This window comes from Babylonia areolata, chromosome 9 (genome assembly GCF_041734735.1).
Source record: "Babylonia areolata isolate BAREFJ2019XMU chromosome 9, ASM4173473v1, whole genome shotgun sequence".
Lineage (NCBI taxonomy): Eukaryota > Metazoa > Mollusca > Gastropoda > Neogastropoda > Buccinidae > Babylonia > Babylonia areolata.
This window is the reverse complement of record NC_134884.1, coordinates 38,030,848-38,048,908: the sequence shown is the minus strand read 5'-3', so window position 1 is coordinate 38,048,908 and position 18,061 is coordinate 38,030,848. Positions and strand designations below refer to the sequence as shown.

The following is an 18,061-nucleotide window of genomic DNA, read 5'->3' as shown; positions in this document are numbered from 1 at the left end:
TGTGTGTGTGTGTGTGTGAGGGAGCGGGGAAGTATTGAATGGAAGAAGGGAGGGGAGGAAGGAAGAATTTAAGTGCTGGAGTGGAAGGGGGGGGGGGGGTGGGGGGCTCGATGTGGTGTTGTTGTTTAAAGCGTGCGTGGGGACAGATTGTGCGTCAGACACACACACAGACAGACACACACACACACACACACACACACCATAACCGAAAAAAATAATATATATGGTGCGATGGTATAAACAGAAAACTGAAAAACAAACTCCATGGGGGGCAACAACAACAACAACAACAACAACAAAAGTTCCAACCAGAAACACGACGACGCGAACTGCACACAGGGGAAAAAACAAACAAACATGACATAGTAATCAGGATGTTAGTGAGTGAGAGTTGACAACGCTCAATAAAAAAAAAAAAAAAAAAAAAAAAGGGGGAAGGAAAGCATATTGTTTCACCTGTCAATGCTTTGCGAACGTTTTGCACGTGCGGAACTTCTGAACTGTCAGGACGACAACAACTCTGCTCCAGCTATTCCTCCTCCTCCTCTTCCTCCCGATCCCCCAACCAACTACCCCCCCCCCCCCCAACCCCTGCCACACACACACACACACATACACACACACAGAGTTTGAGCTCACCTGGGGTGGGGCCAATTTGGATGTCATTTCCGAGTTCATCAACCCGTGACGAATCTTAACCTCCTATAACACTTTGAGTGAAATGTGAGGGTTAATAATATGAAAAAAAAGATTAAAAAGGGGGAAATTTTTTTAAGCAAAAATGGGGTCTGTGTGTGTGTGTATTGGGGTGGGGGTGGGGGTGGGGGGGCTGCGTTTGACCGAAAAACAATTGTACGGGCTCATTGTTCTCTCTCTCTCTCTTGCACACACGCACGCACGCACACACACACACACACACACAGACACAACAGAGGCAAAGAAACAGACCACACACAAACACACACACACACAACACAACACACACACACAACACACACAACACACTCACACAACACATCACAACACAACACAACACACACACAACACACACACCACAACACAACACACACACAACACACACACACACAACACATCACAAAACTCAGAGCCTAGTAGTGTGTGAGGTGAGAATCAAATGATTGGACCAAATCATAAATTCCAAATCAAGAATCGAACCCCCCCAAAAAAAAACAAACAACAACAAAAAAAAAAAAAACCAACAACCAAAAACAAACAAAAACAACAACAAAAAAAAACCCATCAAAAAACAAAAACAAAACAAAACAAAAAACAACAACAGCCAATCGCCAAAAGCTGATAACGCTTTCAAGCTATCGTATTTTCTCATTGTACTGAGAGACTGAGCATCACCTCCACCCCCCCCCCCCCCACCTTTGCCCCACACGTGCGAAACGAAAGTGCACTTTGACGCATCGGGTTTCCTGTCTCGGGCGCCCGCATTCTGCACGATCAAATCGTGATCCGTGCTAACATCCCCCCCCCCCCCTGACCCCCCCCCTCCCCACCCCTCCCACCGTCGATTGAAATCTGCGATCGCGCAGGCAAACAAGAGAGAGAGAGAGAGAAGGGAGGGTGGGAGTGGGAGGTTGGGAATGGGAGGGAGAGTGGGGGGGGGGGGGGTGGTGGATGGATGGAAGGAGGGAGAGAGGGATGGAGGTGGGGAGAGAGAGTATGTGAGGGGGAGAGACAGAGAATGCGATTATTATGATTATGATGATGATGATGATGATTATTATTATATTATCCTCACCATCATCATCATAATCAGCAGCAGCAGCAACAGTAGTAGTAGTAGTAGTAGTAGTATTGTTATCATTCTTCTTCTTCTTATTGTTGTTGTCATTTTTATGTTTTTTCACTACAATAGACCGTCGTCGTTGTGCCAGAAACCGGTCACATCATGCCACTGGATGCGCACATTCATAAAAAAAAAAAATATATTATCACGTGATAAACAATCTGCATACATGTATCCATCCAACCAGTGGAAAGTACCAATCTAGTTTGCTCTCTTTACCACCGGCTTTATATATATATATATATATATAATAAGAAGAAAAAGAAGCAAATTTTCATAGACCAGCTACTAATACATACACACACACGAAATAAAGATTGTCCATGACGTGACTTAGTTGTGCTCATTCTCTCTCTCTCTCTCTCTCTCTCTCTCTCTCTCCACACACACACCTTTTTAATGGCACACATGCATATCTGGTGTCTATGATGTAAGACAGTGTGGAGGTGGAGGAATTCCTCTTACAAGATGATATTTTTTTGTCCAGTTATGCTTTAATGCGATTTATGATATATTTATGATATATATATATATACAGACACAGACACACACACACATATATATATGTGTGTGTGTGTCTGTCTGTGTGTGTGTCTGTGTGTGTGTACATGTCAAAATTCAAAATAGGTCATAGCCCCTTGAAAGATGAGAGCACACCAACACACAACACAAACATACTAGACCATGCCATACCAGACCATGCCATACCATGCCATACTATGTCATGCCATACCGTACCATGTCATACCATACCATACCATGCCATACCACACCATACCATACAACACCACACCATACCACACCACACCACACACCACACCATACCATATACCACACCATACCATACCATGACCGTGTGCCTGACGGTTGCTTTCTCATTCCCTTGCCAGGCTCGGGCCAGATCCAGCTGTGGCAGTTCCTGCTGGAGCTGCTGTCGGACTCGGCCAACGCGGGCTGCATCACGTGGGAGGGCACCAACGGCGAGTTCAAGCTGGTGGACCCGGACGAGGTGGCCCGCCGCTGGGGGGAGCGCAAGTCCAAGCCCAACATGAACTACGACAAGCTGAGCCGGGCGCTGCGCTACTACTACGACAAGAACATCATGACCAAAGTCCACGGGAAGCGCTACGCCTACAAGTTCGACTTCGCGGGGCTGGCCCAGGCCATGCAGCCGTCCACGACGGACCCGACGGCCTACAAGTACCAGCAGGACATCTTCATGTCCCCGTACCACCCGCACCACCCCGCGCACCACCACCACCACCACCACCACCCGGCCCACCACCACCCGGCGCACAGCCCCAAGTTCAACTTCATGAACACTCACTCCCCGATCTCCAACTCGCCGTCAGGGTTGTTCGGGACCCCTTCCGGCTACTGGCCCCCGACCACAGGCGGCGGGAACCCCCTGTACCCCAGCATGGCCAACCACCCGGTGTCCCACCCGGCCTCGCACATGCCGCCCCACCTCAGCTCTTACTACTCCTGATCTATATGTACCCCGGGTAAAGAAAAAGAAAAAAAGAAAAAAAGAAAAAGAAAAAAAAGAGAAAGAAGTAAAGATAAATAAATGAAATCATATGAAGTTAAACAAATTAAAAGACTTGCTACACTTTGCTTGGGTGGTTTTCTAAACTAAGTCAGGGATCAACCCAACCCAAACAAACAGGAACCCGAGGAGGGGTGGGGGAAGAGGGTTGGGTCTTTTGGCCCAAACTTCCTTGGCAACAACAACAACAACAAAAATCTTCTTCACCACAAACATCAAAACCTTACTCCCCCCCCCACTCTATGCCCTACCACCCCTCCTTCCGCTCCACCCCCCCCCTCCACCAACCCACCAACCACCTCTGCAAATCACCGCTTCTTTCTTCTTCAAACGATGATCCAGGTTGTGACGTCATTCTTCGTTGACGGGTCAGTTTAGTAGTGACGTCAGTATCGCGGGAGAAAGGAATGAGGGGAAGGGGGTGGGGAGGTGGAGGGAGGGTGGGGAGGAGGGGATGGGGAGGTGGAGAGAGACAGACAAGGCAGCGTGAAAGCTAGAACGGTCACGAACAGACAGTCTTGGAGAGAAAACAACACTTACATGGACAGCTGAGGAGTGAGGTGATGGATTTTAATTTTTTTATTTTTTTTAATTTCCTTTCAAAATGCTGTTACATCTTCGTAGAATGGAAGCTGTTACGTCTTCCTTTCCCCATCTTCTGTCACCTCCACCCCTCTCCTCCATCTCCACTCACGTCTCCACCCTCCAAGGAAAGCCTTGGTATCGGGGCCGGGAGGCGAAACAATGACCATTGTGGTTGTGGTTCTTGTTGATGTTGGTCGTGACGCCGTCAGTACGCTGCTGGACAACAAGATTTCTTCTCCACCCCCCCCTTTACATTGTTGACTCGGTGCACAACGGACTGGACTGTGTACATAGATGTATGTCTTCTTCAGATGAAGAAAACACCGAGAAAGAATGAAAAGGGAGGAAGAAAGATCTGAAAGTCGCAGAAACCAAGACACCAAAACTAAGAAAGAGCCAGATATATGGCGACCGAAATTGGAGACTTTGGGTTTGGGTTTTTTTTTTTTTTCCCCCCTCTACAGCCCTTCTCCTGGACGATCAGATGAAAATTATTGTTGTGACTACAGCGCTGGATTAGGGGGACAACAAACGTTTGCAACAAGACTTGTGGTGATGGAGCACGCGTACCCCCCCCCCCTTCTTCCCTCCCTCCCTCCGCCCCCCCCCCTCTCCACCCCCCCCCCCATTGCTTGGACAGACAGACAGACAGACAGACAGACCTGGATGGAACCTGGTCTCTGCCATCATGATTATGATTAATTATTCTTGAGGTGCCTTTTCATCCTTCTATATACATATAAAAGAAATGAAAACTGGAAGAAGAAGAAGAAAAAAAAAAAATCCTAAAGAAAGATGATTATGGTGCGTGCTTGTTATAGACAAATGTTTTTTTTGTTTGCACTTTGTTTTTCCTTTTTATCTTTTTTTTTTTTTTGTCCCTTGATCTCTTTTGTTTTGTTTCACCAAAACCAAAAGCCGCCAGTGGACATCATTCAGTTCATGCACGCAGAAAGAGAAATATAGGTGAACACACACACACACACACACACACACACACACACACAAGAAAGTATAAAACAAATTCAAATTCGCCACATTGGTAAGAATTTTTTCTTCAAAGGGCAACCCAGTTTTTTTCTGGATTCAAAAGCTTTCAGTATCGGGAAGATTGGAAATGATTTTAATAATGACTTGAAACCAGCACAAAGTGCATAAGAAGTGTTCTTTAATGATAGAAGACAGAACTTACAACAAAAACAACAACAACAAAAAACACAGAAAACAGACTGCTGAAATTATTTTACGCAACCCCCGTGTGTGTGTGTGTGTGTGTGTGTGTGTGTGTGTGTTGGGAGAGATGCCACTTTTTTTTTTTTTTTCGGCAGTTTTGGTGTCATCGGAAAACGGACATCCTTGGATCGGGTCTTTGTGACGTCAGCACAGTACTGTGATGAGTAATTATGACGCTGTTTACATGTCAATCATGATGATGGCAATGACGATGATGATGATGATGAATTGAATTTTGTTGTGTGATGTTGTATGTGGGGCATATTAAACTGTAAGCCGTAACAATTATCATTATGATGATGATGATGATGATGATGATGATGATAATTATTATTACTATTATTATTATTATTAAAGTTTGTACATTCTGTATTTGTATGAACATCGTTGTGTTGTTGTCATCCATTACACACAGAGAAAAGAAAAAAAAATGGGCGGGGAGGGGTGGGGTGGGGCCTGGGGGGCGGGGGCGGGGGAAGGGGGGAGGGGGTCAAGGAGAAAGTTGCGAAGGAATGGCGAAGGGGGATAATTTCAATGACATAGGAGGGCTTGCTGAATTTTTAAAAATTTATTTATCAATTTATTTATTTATTTATCTATTCATTCATTCATTTATTTACTCAGTCATATTTTTCATTTTGGTGTCGACGAAAAATCCACAGTACTTAGTATATACTAAACGCATATTGTAGCAATATTATTGAATATTTTTCTTTCCCGCCCGGTTCCCCTCGCCCCCCTCCCCCCCCCTTTTTTTTTCTTTTCTTTTTGTTGTTGTTGTTGTTGTCTAATTTCACGGTGTTTTGATTTTGTTGCATTGTGCATCGTTCTTGGAAATTTTGTTGTAAAAAAAACCAAACACCATTATTATTATTATTATTATTACTACTATTGTTATTTCATTATTGTTGTTGTTTTATTTGTTATTGTTATTAATATCATTCGGTCTGGGTTTTTTTTTTTTTTTTTTTTGCTTTTTTTTGGCTGTTATTGCTACCGTTATTATTATTATTATTATTATTATTTCATCGTTGTCTTTAAAAAAAAAAAAAAAAAAAAATTAACCAAACGATTTCTTTCATGGGGTCGTTGTGTTGCCGCATGACGTTTCATGACCACTTTTCGGATCAAAGAAAACGAACAGGACTTAATTCATTATCTTTTCTTTTTTTTTTATGTGAGATTTAAAAAGAAAAATCACATTTAGAAATAGGTTGTATCAACGTATCATGTAGTTATCAAAAACAAAACAAAAAACCAATTAAACAAAACAAAACAAACAAACAAACAAAAAAAAGTTAAGCGTTGAAAATTCATGACTTAATTCAGCACGTAATCCTGAAACCGTTCTTCGACCCTCTCCTCTTACACACACACACACACACACGAGCTCGCTCTCTCTCTCTCTCTCCCTCTCTGTCTCCCTCCCTAGTTGTCGTCGAGTAGATTATAACATTGGTTTTGCTCTTCCACAACTGATGAACGTTTGCACATGACAATAAATAACTCATTATCCAGACTCCAATACCTTCAGTCACCACCGACCATAACTTTGCGTTTCTTGAGTTATTTTATGTATTCATGTTTTGTTTGTTTGTTTGTTTGTGTTATTCTCACGATAATGATAAATAAAGTAGCACTGGCTTATAGACGAAAGTTAGACACGTTTACCGTAAGGCCACTGGAAAAGAAAGAAAAGATTTCTTATGTTCTGTACTCTTAATTAACCACTTAGTTGAATTCTTTCCATCTGTACTCTTAATTAACTCTTAGTTGAATTCTTTCCATGTTCGATACTTGTTTTAGTCAGTCTCGGTCGATTGAATATACAACACACACACACACACACACACACACACACACACACACAGATGCCCACACCCCTTTACCCCCCGTCCCCTCCGCGTACATGCACACGCACACGCATTTACAGTACACGCAGACACAGTCACACATGCACGGACACGTGCGTGCATGTCTGTCAATATGAAATGAAAAACCAAATCAAAGGGAAAAAATAAATAAAAGAGAGAAAAGTGGGGAAAAAAAATCCGATTACAGTATTGCAAGCCACTTGACAGGGACAGAACAGGATATTGCTTTTTATTCTTCAATTATCAAATCGATCACAGACAGACACACGCACAAGCACACGGCACACACACACACACACACACACACACACACACGCGGCGTTTGCTCTTGAGTACCTTTTTTTTTCACCTCCACCCTCCACTCTCTCGTTCCCAAAACACATACACACACACACACACACACGCACACACACACACACACACACACTCGCTTCCTCTCTCCGTCCCGTGTGTGTGTGTGTGTGTGTGTGTGTGTGTGTGTGTGTGTGTGCGTGTGTGTGCCCGCGCGCGTGTGTGTGATGCTTTACCGAAAACAACAACAATAAAACAAAAAATGAAAAGAAAAAAAAAGAATAAAAAAAAAGAAAAAGAAGAAAGAATGAATGAATTACTGAATGAATGAATAAAATAGATAGATAATAAAATGTTCCAAGGCAGCCCAAAGGATGTTGCCAATATTTTAATTTTATCTTATTCTTTTACGGACTGGGACAATTTATTTTTTTGTTGAGAAAAAGAACAAAAAGAAGAAAGATGAATAAGTTAGAATAAAAGAAAATAACATGCAAGAAGAAGATTAAACAAAACAACAACAACAACAAGAACAAAAACAGCCTTGCGCACTTTGTTAACGAAACGGATTTTTTTTTTTTTTTTTTTTTTTTTTTTTTTTGTGGAAAAATAGAAATATCTGCAGCTCAAAGTGATCTCAAAATAAAGCTTGGGAGAACCTGTAAAACTTGTCTTTAGTAAAATGATGGTTTATTTTGCTGTATAAATTTATACGCTTTTACGTATTCTTATCCTTATATATATATATATATATATATATATATATATATATATTATTGCCGTTCCACTGTTCGACACACACACACACACACACACACTGAGAGAGAGAGAGAGAGAGAGAGAGAGAGAGAGAGAGATTCAAGCAGGTTTACATTTGTGTGGCTCACAGCGTTATAAACCACGTTATGCCGAAAGGATCGCCAGGTCTATTTCATACAAGTTATTGATTACAGCGTACGGTTTGTATAGCTTATATCGTATACATTTATGTCCTTTGTTCGAGAAAGCTTTGGAACTGATTGAATTCGGTTTGTACATAGCAACATACAAAAATTATGTTTTCAATGTGGCAGTATCACATATATATATATACCCGTGTACAAAGTGAAAATTATAATAATAATAATTCAAAGCATAATTTTGTATGTATGCGACAGAGCGGTGATGATCGCCACTGCTGCAGAATTTTATGTACAAAAGAAAGAAAAGAAATGACATTAAAAAAAAAAATTCAATGTTCATGCTGACTGTATTTTACATGTTGATTGATTGATTGATTGATTTCTGTTGATTGATTGATTGATTTGTGACTTAGCTATATGTGTAATAATAATACACACACACACACACACACGCACACACAAACACACACCACACCACACACCACACCACACTTTGACACATAATTCCACAGAAAAAACAACAGAAAAACAAGCCGACAAGCCTTACAAACATACTCGTCACGAGAATTAAACAGGCATATTAATATCACTCTACAAAGCGACAACAATGCATACCCTCCTCCAAAAACAAAACAACAGTTTCAGTTTCAGTAGCTCAAGGAGGCGTCACTGCGTTCGAACAAATCCATATACGCTACACCACATCTGCCAAGCAGATGCCTGACCAGCAGCGTAACCCAACGCGCTTAACAACAACAAACAACAACAAAACAACAGCAAAACAACAACAACCAACAAGAAACAACAACAACAAAAACCAACAACAAAAAACAACAACAACCAACAACAAAAAACAACCAAAGACAAAACAAAAAACAAACAAACACTCATCCCTTCGTGTGACCTGTTTCAGAAGCTCTTCTCTCATGTTAAATGATTCGTGAGCAAAACTTGACAATTTCGTAATCACACATTCTCATACACATGACACTAACAAAACAGTAAATCTGGACAAAGTTGGACACACACGTACGCACACGCACACACAGATAGACAGACACAGACATAGACATAGACATAGAGACAGAATGTCATAGAGAGACAGAGAAAGACAGAATAAGTGAGAAAGACAGAGAGAGACAGAGACAGAGAGACAGAGGCAAAAACAGAGACAGAGAAAGAGAGAAAGAGAGAGAGAGTCAGAGAGAGACACAGGCAGAAACAGAGACAGAGAAAGAGAGAACGACAGAGAGAGAGACAGGCAGAATGAGTAAGAGAAAGAGAGAGAGGCAGAAACAGAGACAGAGAAAGAGAGAAATACAGGGAGAGACAGAAAGACGGAGAGAGACAGAGAGAGACAAAGGCAGAAACAGAGACAGAGAAAGAGAGAAAGACACAGAGAGAGAGAGAGAGATAGAGAGAGAGAGAGAGAGAGAGAAGCATAGCACACCACGGGATGTCAATCTCACAACATCAATGACGAACATCACAGAAACGTAAACAACTTTTAACTCACTCAGTACGGCCAGTCCTTTCTTCTCCTCTACACAGACCCATCGGATGTCCAATGGGTGTCTGAATGATCCATCCTTTAGCTTCCGTCGTCAGAATTGTGGTATTCTTTGTCAACATTCACCTATTCAGTATATGAGCCTTCCGCTTGCAATATTTTGATGATGGTAATTGGGGTGAAACGCTGTTAACGTCGTCTCTTTCGCCGTTCGTATGGAGAGAGTTAACCGAAAACAAATCAATACAAAATAACCCAAATCTGGATAAATAAGAACAACAACAATAATAATAGTAATATAATGTTGTTGCTGTTGTTGTTGTTGTTACTGTTACTGTTGAAACAACGGCATCTGTAGAGGAAAAAAAAAATCATATCAGAAGTGTCCAGGCTGTGGTACATATCGATATTGCTTTTACGTAACTTACAACAGATTTTTTCGATACAATCGAAGATAACACGTTCGATGTCCGATATAACTGTTATGTATATAGTTAAATCATATCTTTTCGATACAGTCTGAGATAGGATGTTCAATATCCGACGTTTTGTTTGTGTAATCATATCATTTTTTTTCTCTCTCTCGATACAGTCTAAGATAACAATGTTCTAAATCCCGTACTTACTTTATATGATTGCATTAGATAAACAGTCTAAAGATAGTTTGTTTCATCCGATATTTCTTTCTTTTTATTGAATCATACCAGATCTCTACGATACAGACTACGATAATAATCGAAGTATCGAAGCTGTATCATCAACTAAGCTTTTTTTTTTTTTTTTTTTTTTTTTTGTCCCTTGCGTCAAAGTTTCATCGCAAGCCGTCAACAGTTCAGTTCCATCACACACACACACACACACACACGCACGCACGCACGCACGCACACACACACACACACACAATGCACAATCTTTATGTAGCAACATGACACAACACAACGCATTAAACAATCACAGTGGAAAACGTGCAAGGTGCTGGGCTTTTTTCCTTTTTTTTTTTTGCTTTTGTTTTTCATTATACGTAAAGGAGAAAAGAAGAGCCGAGCGAAAACTAAATAAAGCAGAAAAAAAAGTAGATAACCAAGCAATCTATTTATTTGTTCATTTATTCATTTCTTCTTTTGGGGGCTCAGTATCCATCAGCGGTTCTGTGCTGTTTCCTTGACAGTGTCCCACTTTTTAACATCAAGGATGTGCGTGCTTCGCGCTTTCTCTCTCTCTCTCTCTCCGCTCTCTCTCCCTCCCCATCCCTCTCTCTTTCCCCCCCTACACTCTCTCTCCCCCGCCCCCCCCCCCCCCCCTCCTCTCTCTCTCTCGTTGCCCACGTTCCAGAACTCACATTCATTTTGTTTTCCACAGGGCTCTTCTCTCGTCGATTTATCGATCAGTGAAAACGGGAATTAGAAAGAACCTCCGTTAGGGTCTGTCCGTCTTCTGTCCTTTCTGTCTGTCTGTCGCTTCTCCCCTCCCTTACCCTCTTCCTCCTCCCTCCCCCACCTTCATTCTACCTCCTCTCGCTCGCGCCCCCCCCTCTCGTTTTTGAGTTCAATGGGGTTTTGGTTTTGGGGTCAAGGTCATCTAATCACAATATTTTTTTAAAGAATATTTTGATATTTTATTTTTGTCAGCACAGTCATCAGGTTACTTTTTTTTTTCCCCTGTACACCAACTTTCATTAGCTATCATTCAAAAACACTGTGTTAAGAAACAAACGAACAAAAATGACGAACGGACGTTAAGTTTTCATCCAAATTTCAATAAAACTGTTTCGATATCTATTTTTCTTTCTTAGATAAAAACAAACATTTATTTCTATTTTTCGTTCTTAGATAAAAACAAACATTTATTTCTATTTTTCTGTCTTCAATTAAAAAACCCAAAACAACAAAAACAACAAACAAATAAAACAACAACAACAAAAACCAATTGAGAAAAGGAACAACACAAACACAAACGCTAAAAGCGTTTCCCTGATCTTTATCACTTGGAAGTAAAAGACCGAGACCACACTACAAGACAGCAGGTCAACAAACTGTTTAACTCTCTCCATACGAACGGCGAAAGAGACGACGTTAACAGCGTTTCACCCCAGTTACCATCATCAAAATATTGCAAGCGGAAGGCTCTTATACTGAAGAGGTGAATGTTGACAAAGAATACCACAATTCTGACGACGGAAGCTAAAGGTTGAGTCATTCAGACACCCACTGGACATCTGAGGGGTCTGTGTAGAGGAGAAGAGAGGACTCGCCGTACTGAGTGAGTTAAATCATACACCCATAATGATGACGACTGTAGTGTTGTGAAATCTTCCTTTGCTTGGGAATTTTGACCTTATAAGACACTTGTCTTGCAATGCCGGAAAGAGGAAGGTGCAGAGTAAAAAGTATCTCCAAACTCATTCGAATTCATGCGTTATTATAAGCGAGCCTGGCTCATTCATTTTGCCCATCGCTCCTGGTGGAGCATAGGCCATCGACGACCCCTCGCCATCGAACTCTGTTCTGGGCTGTTCTGGCCATTCCAGTCCAGTTGGTCCCTTGCTGCTTCAGCTCTGCCTCGGTATCTCGCCTCCAGCTGTTGCGAGGCCGGCCTCTCTTCCTCTTTCCCTGCGGGTTTCAGGTCAGGGCTTGGCGTGTGATGCTGGACGCTGGCTTCCTGAGGGTGTGTCCGATCCAGCCCCACTTCCTCCGCAGTATCTGCTTGACCACTGGTTCCTGTCTCGCTCGCTCCCACAGATCTTCGTTTAGGATCTTCTCCTGCCATCGGATCTTGTAGATGCGCCTCAGACAGGTGTTGAAGAATGTCTGAATCTTCTGCTGCATCGTCTGTGTTGTCCGCCATACTACTACAACTACTACTTCTCTAATAATAATAATAATAACAATATAATTATTATTATTGTCATAATTATCATCATCAATATTATTATATAAAGCAAAGACCCACTCCTTTTCTTCGTTCGTGGGCTGCGCCTCCCACGTCCATCCATATACACGAGTGGGCTTTATGTACATTTTCACCCCCGCCACGTCGGCAGTCATACTCCGTTTTCGGGGGGTTAGGGGGATGCATCCTGGGTCTGTTCTTGTTTCCTTAACACCCCCGAACGCTGACATGGATTACGGGATCTTTGACGTACGTCTTTGATCATTTGCATGCCTGTATGAACACCAAAGTACAGGCACTAGCAGGCCTGCACATCTGTTGACCTGGGAGATCGGAAAAAAACCACCTCCACCCTTTACCCACCTGACGCCGTGACCAGGACTCGAACCCGGGACCCTCGGATTGAAAGTTCAACGTTTTAACCACTCGGCTGTTGCACCCGTCAAAGACCCTACTTAAGTGGATATTTGATGTAAACACAGCACTAAAGAGTTGGGAATGGTTTGAAAAAAAAAATCTAAAAGCCAAGTCCACTGGACAAGTACCTACATTTGTACTGCTCGACATACGAGCATATGATATGTGGAGTGATGGCCTAGAGGTAACGTGTCCGCCTAGGAAGCGAGAGAATCTGAGCGCGTTGGTTCGAATCACGGCTCAGTCGCCGATATTTTCTCCCCCTCCACTAGACATTGAGTGGTGGTCTGGACGCTAGTTATTCGGATGAGGCGATAAACCGAGGTCCCGTGTGCAGCATGCACTTAGCGCACGTAAAAGAACCCACGACAACAAAAGAGTTGTTTCTGGCAAAATTCTGTAGAAAAATCCACTTCGATAGGAAAAACAAATCAAATTGCACGCAGGAAAAAAAAAAAAAAAAAAAAGGGTGGCGTTGTAGAATAGCGACGCGCTCTCCCTGGGGAGAGCAGCCCGAATTTCACACAGAGAAATCTGTTGTGATAAATACAAATCCCCTTTGGCATGTATGAATGCAAGGAAGAACCACCACTCATGTCTGTTTTGGTCTGCACCCCAGTGTTCTGCGCCAGATGCTCGTTTGGCCCTCCTCTCTTGCGCCTACCTTCTGGTGCCCAGTGAAGGGCCTGTCCGGGTAATGTGACCGTGCTCTCATTTCCACCACCACCTTCTCATGATGATGGTCTCCTTGTTCTCTTGATTGCATTGGGTACGGTAGTTGTTGGTTGGAGATGGTATTGGACAAGAGGATTCGCATGATTCTTCGGAGGCTTTCCGTTCGTTCTTTAGTTTAACGTCTTTTCACTGTCAGTGATATTAGACGAGGGTAGGAAAAAAATCGAGTGGGCGGAGGGGGAGGGGGAGGGTGGGTATTACTGTGTACGCATGCGAGTAAGTGAAAGTGTGTGTGTGTGTGTGTGTGTGTGTGTGTGTGTGTGTGTGTGTGTGTGTGTGTGTGTGTGTGTGTGTGTGTGTGTGTGTGTGTGTGTGTTACATATAGAAAATGATTTAAGTTTTGTTAAAAAAAACCCAAAAAACCGTAACAATATAACATATTGCTAATGAAAAACTAACAACTATAACAGCGAACCAACTGGACTATTTAACAAGGAGTTGAAAAAGTCATACATTAGCAATGGACTGCTGAAGATCGTCAAGGGTTTTCGTGTGGAATGGAAGGTTGACAACTTTGTTAGATCACCCTCAGTCCCCAGCGCTCCGAGCCATAGAGCAATGTGGACATACACAACCCCGATACATTCTTAGTTTGGCACTGGTGCTTGTACTTGGTGGACAGGGGGTGGGTGGGGGTCTTCACACGTTGTTCAGCATTCTGGAGGTGATTCTGACCTTAGTGAGACGACTCTTGACATCACTACCTGCTCCTCCTATATAAGGATTGAATACATTATACATTAAATTTCGTGCTGCGTTTTGCATGTTCGCTTAAAACAATTCACTTTACAACAAAAAGCCCCTGTCTTAAGTCATTTTGGGGGTTATGTTTTGTGCCCTTGATAGTTCTTTACTGTTCACAGAAACAGCAGCAGAAAGGGCAGTTTTCAGAGACTGAGTTTACTTTAATTTTGAGACATGCTATCAGTATCTTATAATACAGATCACCTTCCACATTCAGAATGAATTGCATAAACAAAATAAAGTCTGCAAATCACAATGGCAAACGTGTTAAAAATCAATAAGTTCCGTGTCTAAATAATTCGGAACTTCATGTCTGACAAACAAGTAAATTTCTCGCAGCACATCTGAATTATCTTCTTTGTACATCACAATCATCTTCCGCCCTCAGAACCACTTCCAGAAAAGTTACAAAAAAAGGGGGGAGATGACGGGAAAGGGTTGTTTGAATAACGCCACGACTCTCCACAACCCACTTCCTATGTCATTTCTTTGCTTTAAATTGCATCCCCCGCATTTCAAGAAAAGGGAAAAGGGAAAAAGGGGGGGAGGAAAAGCGAAAGGGCTGTTTACCCAAGACCACAATTTTCGCCAATCACCCCTTCACTCTTCCCCCATCACCCCCACCCATAGTCAAACAAGCTTCCCTCTTCCTTCCGTCATGACGGCCTAGACTTGTCTACAAGAAATCCGACGCAAGCCCCCAGCCTGATGTCGGCCATTATCCCATTCTGGGAAAGGGATCTATTCCTCCACACCCCCAACTCCTTCCCCCCCACCCCCTTGATTTTCTATTTCTCCTAATCGACTGCAGCCTCCTCCATCTTGGCTGACGTCATAAATCCATGGGCCCCGTGGACAACAAATTGACGGGTCCGGGGTCGCCACAATTACTGCGAGGAAATGTACGCTGCGTGCGCTGCTTCCAGGGAGGGGAAAAAAAAAGGCCCCTCACAGACCGGGATCGATAGGCAGTGATTTTCCTCCCAGCTCCCTCCCGTCCAAAAGAGCCTCCCTAACCCACCCCCACACACTCCTACCCCCTCTCCTCCAACCTCCCCTTTTCCTTTAGCAGATAGGTATCTAAACTGGCGGAAGGCGGAGACAAGAAAAATATTCGGCGATTAATTTTCTTTCCCGGGGCCGCCTTTGAGCGCGCGGCTTTATCTGGACGGCTAGAAAATTGGATTTCCTTCCCAGTTAGAGAGGCGAGCGGTGTCGCAACATGCCGCCGCGACCCATTATCGCCGCCTCCGGTCTCCTCCGCCATCTCTTTCGCCTCTACCCCGTCCTCCTCATCCTCCTCCTATCGGCACCCACGATCCGCCCTGGGGCTGAAATGAATTGTCCCCTCCCCCCCACCCCCACAGGCCCCCCCACAAGCCCCCAACCCTCTTCCTCCCCTGCCCCCTCCCCCCGACTCCCTGACAGACCCTCCGTGTCTCCTTTTCCTGATGGGGTCTGGCAGTCTCGCGGGGACCGTGATTGAATGAAGAGCGCTTGTGCACACTCCGCTGGACGGGCCCCGAGGAGGTCTTGTGGCTCGAGGGGGTTTGAGTCGAGTTGAGCTGAAGCTCCGGTGGCTGGCTACCGGGGGTCGGGGGTGAGGGAGGAGGTGGAGGAGGAGGAGGAAAGGTTGAGAAGACAAGTGGAGGGACAGTGGGTGAAGGGGTGAGGAGGTGGGGAGGGGGTCGGGGTGTGGGACTAGAGAGGGTGGGGGCGTGGGGGGAGAGTTGGCGTGAGGAGAAGATGAATGAGAGATCGAAACGAAAAAAAAGAAAAAAGAAAAGAGAGAGAGAGAGAGAGAGAGAGAGGGAGGAGAAGAGAAGGGGAGAGAAAAAGAAAAATGTCTTTTCTTGATTGCTGATCGGATTGTCGTCAACGGGTGAGCGGGAATGGGAAGATCGGGATACAGAGAATATTGATGTGGCTGTTAATATCAAGCCGTGTTGTCGTCACTGTCGTCGTCACCGTTAAGTTGTTTGTGGTTGTGGGTGGGGGTCGGGTTTGGGATTTGATGTCAAATTTTAAATGCTGTCTTCAATAAGATCATCAGTCATTATCTCCACCGTCTTCGTTTTTAATCGTCAGTCTTTGCTGGTAATCAGAGCCGTACTTTTAAGCGGGCGCAATTACTACCGGAATGATAACTAATTCACTTACCATCAGCTTCGTGGTCTTTATTCTATTTTATCATATCTTTATATATATATATATATATATATATGTGTGTGTGTGTGTGTGTGTGTGTGTGTGTGTTGTGTGTATGTGTGTGTGTGTGTGTGTGTGTGTTGTGTGTATGTGTGTGTGTGTATTTATATATTTATGTATATATATATATATATATATATATATATATATATATATATATATATAACACAGTGTGTGTGTTTACCTGGACAGCACTATAAGACACGATGAGGGAGCAAGCTGCAACACAAAGAGCCGTTTCAGTAAGTCAAGCATCACCTTCAGAATACTGAACAACGTGTTAAGAACCCCCACCCCCCCACAATACAACACCAAGCTGAAAATGTACCAGAACTGTGTACTTTCTACAATGCTATATGACTCAGAATGCTGGAGGATGACAGAGTCATCTAACGAAGTGGTAAACCTTCCTCACGAAAAACATCCGAAGAAACTTGCGAAATCTTCTTGCCCAATAAAATCTTCAGTCATCAACTACGCTCCCACATTGGGGAACATGTCTCCTTCTTCTCGTTCGTCAGACGGACACCCCAGTCTCCGCGATGAAGACAGCTGTACGCTGCAGGTCCTCCACACAGCCGTGGAGCTTCCGTGTCATTGGAGTTGGGTCGGGACAGCACCTCTTCCTGAGCACCTCATGGAAGGGGCAGGACTGCAGCACATGTTCTGCTGTCTGGCGGTCAGTCCCACAAGGGTACCTGTGCTGAGTGACCAATGCAGAGTTGGGTGTATACATGGTGGTTTAGGCACACAGACACCTGTTCCCGTCTATTCAGCAGGTAGTAGAGGTCTGTCCTTTTGTGGTGTCGCTTCTTCTGTTGCTTGGCCTTGATGATGGTCCGAGAAGCTGGTGAACCTATCCACCTGCTCCTGTGTAGCGCCTTCCTTCGCGAGGGAGTCAGCAGTCTCAACGCGCATCACATTGCAGTGAGAGGGAATCCACTGTTAGACAACAGCGTGGCTCTTGCGGAGGGAGGCGAGAGTGGAGGACAGGTCGTTCAGGTCAGTGCTTTTGGTGGATTGTAAAGCCTATATATATATATATATATATATATATATATATATATACAGAAAAGCAGTGCCAGCAAGTCCCCGACAGCCGCCACCATCCCCTGTCCACACTGCGTCAGAACCTTCCGGGCGCGGATTGGCCTGACCAATCATCTGCCCACCCACAGAGCCCAACCCACACACCCCCAGGATGACTAGATAGTCCTCGTCGATCCCGACGGACGAACCACACACAAAGCCTGCAGGACGGACAGAGCATCAGTCAGGAAAACTGCGTTGTGGGCAGCATGAGTG

The 18,061-nt window shown here is 43.8% G+C and overlaps 1 protein-coding gene across 1 annotated transcript in view; it reads left to right on the top strand.

Annotated features, from left to right (window-relative positions):
- The window catches only part of LOC143285859 (transcriptional regulator ERG homolog), a 55,599-nt gene extending 52,054 nt beyond the window's left edge, over positions 1-3,545 (top strand). The window contains exon 5 of the mRNA XM_076593294.1: positions 2,710-3,545. Within this exon, the coding sequence (XP_076449409.1) occupies positions 2,710-3,308 (599 nt within the window). The 3' untranslated portion in view covers positions 3,309-3,545. The remainder of the gene's footprint in view (positions 1-2,709) is intronic.
- Positions 3,546-18,061: the final 14,516 nt, after the last annotated feature.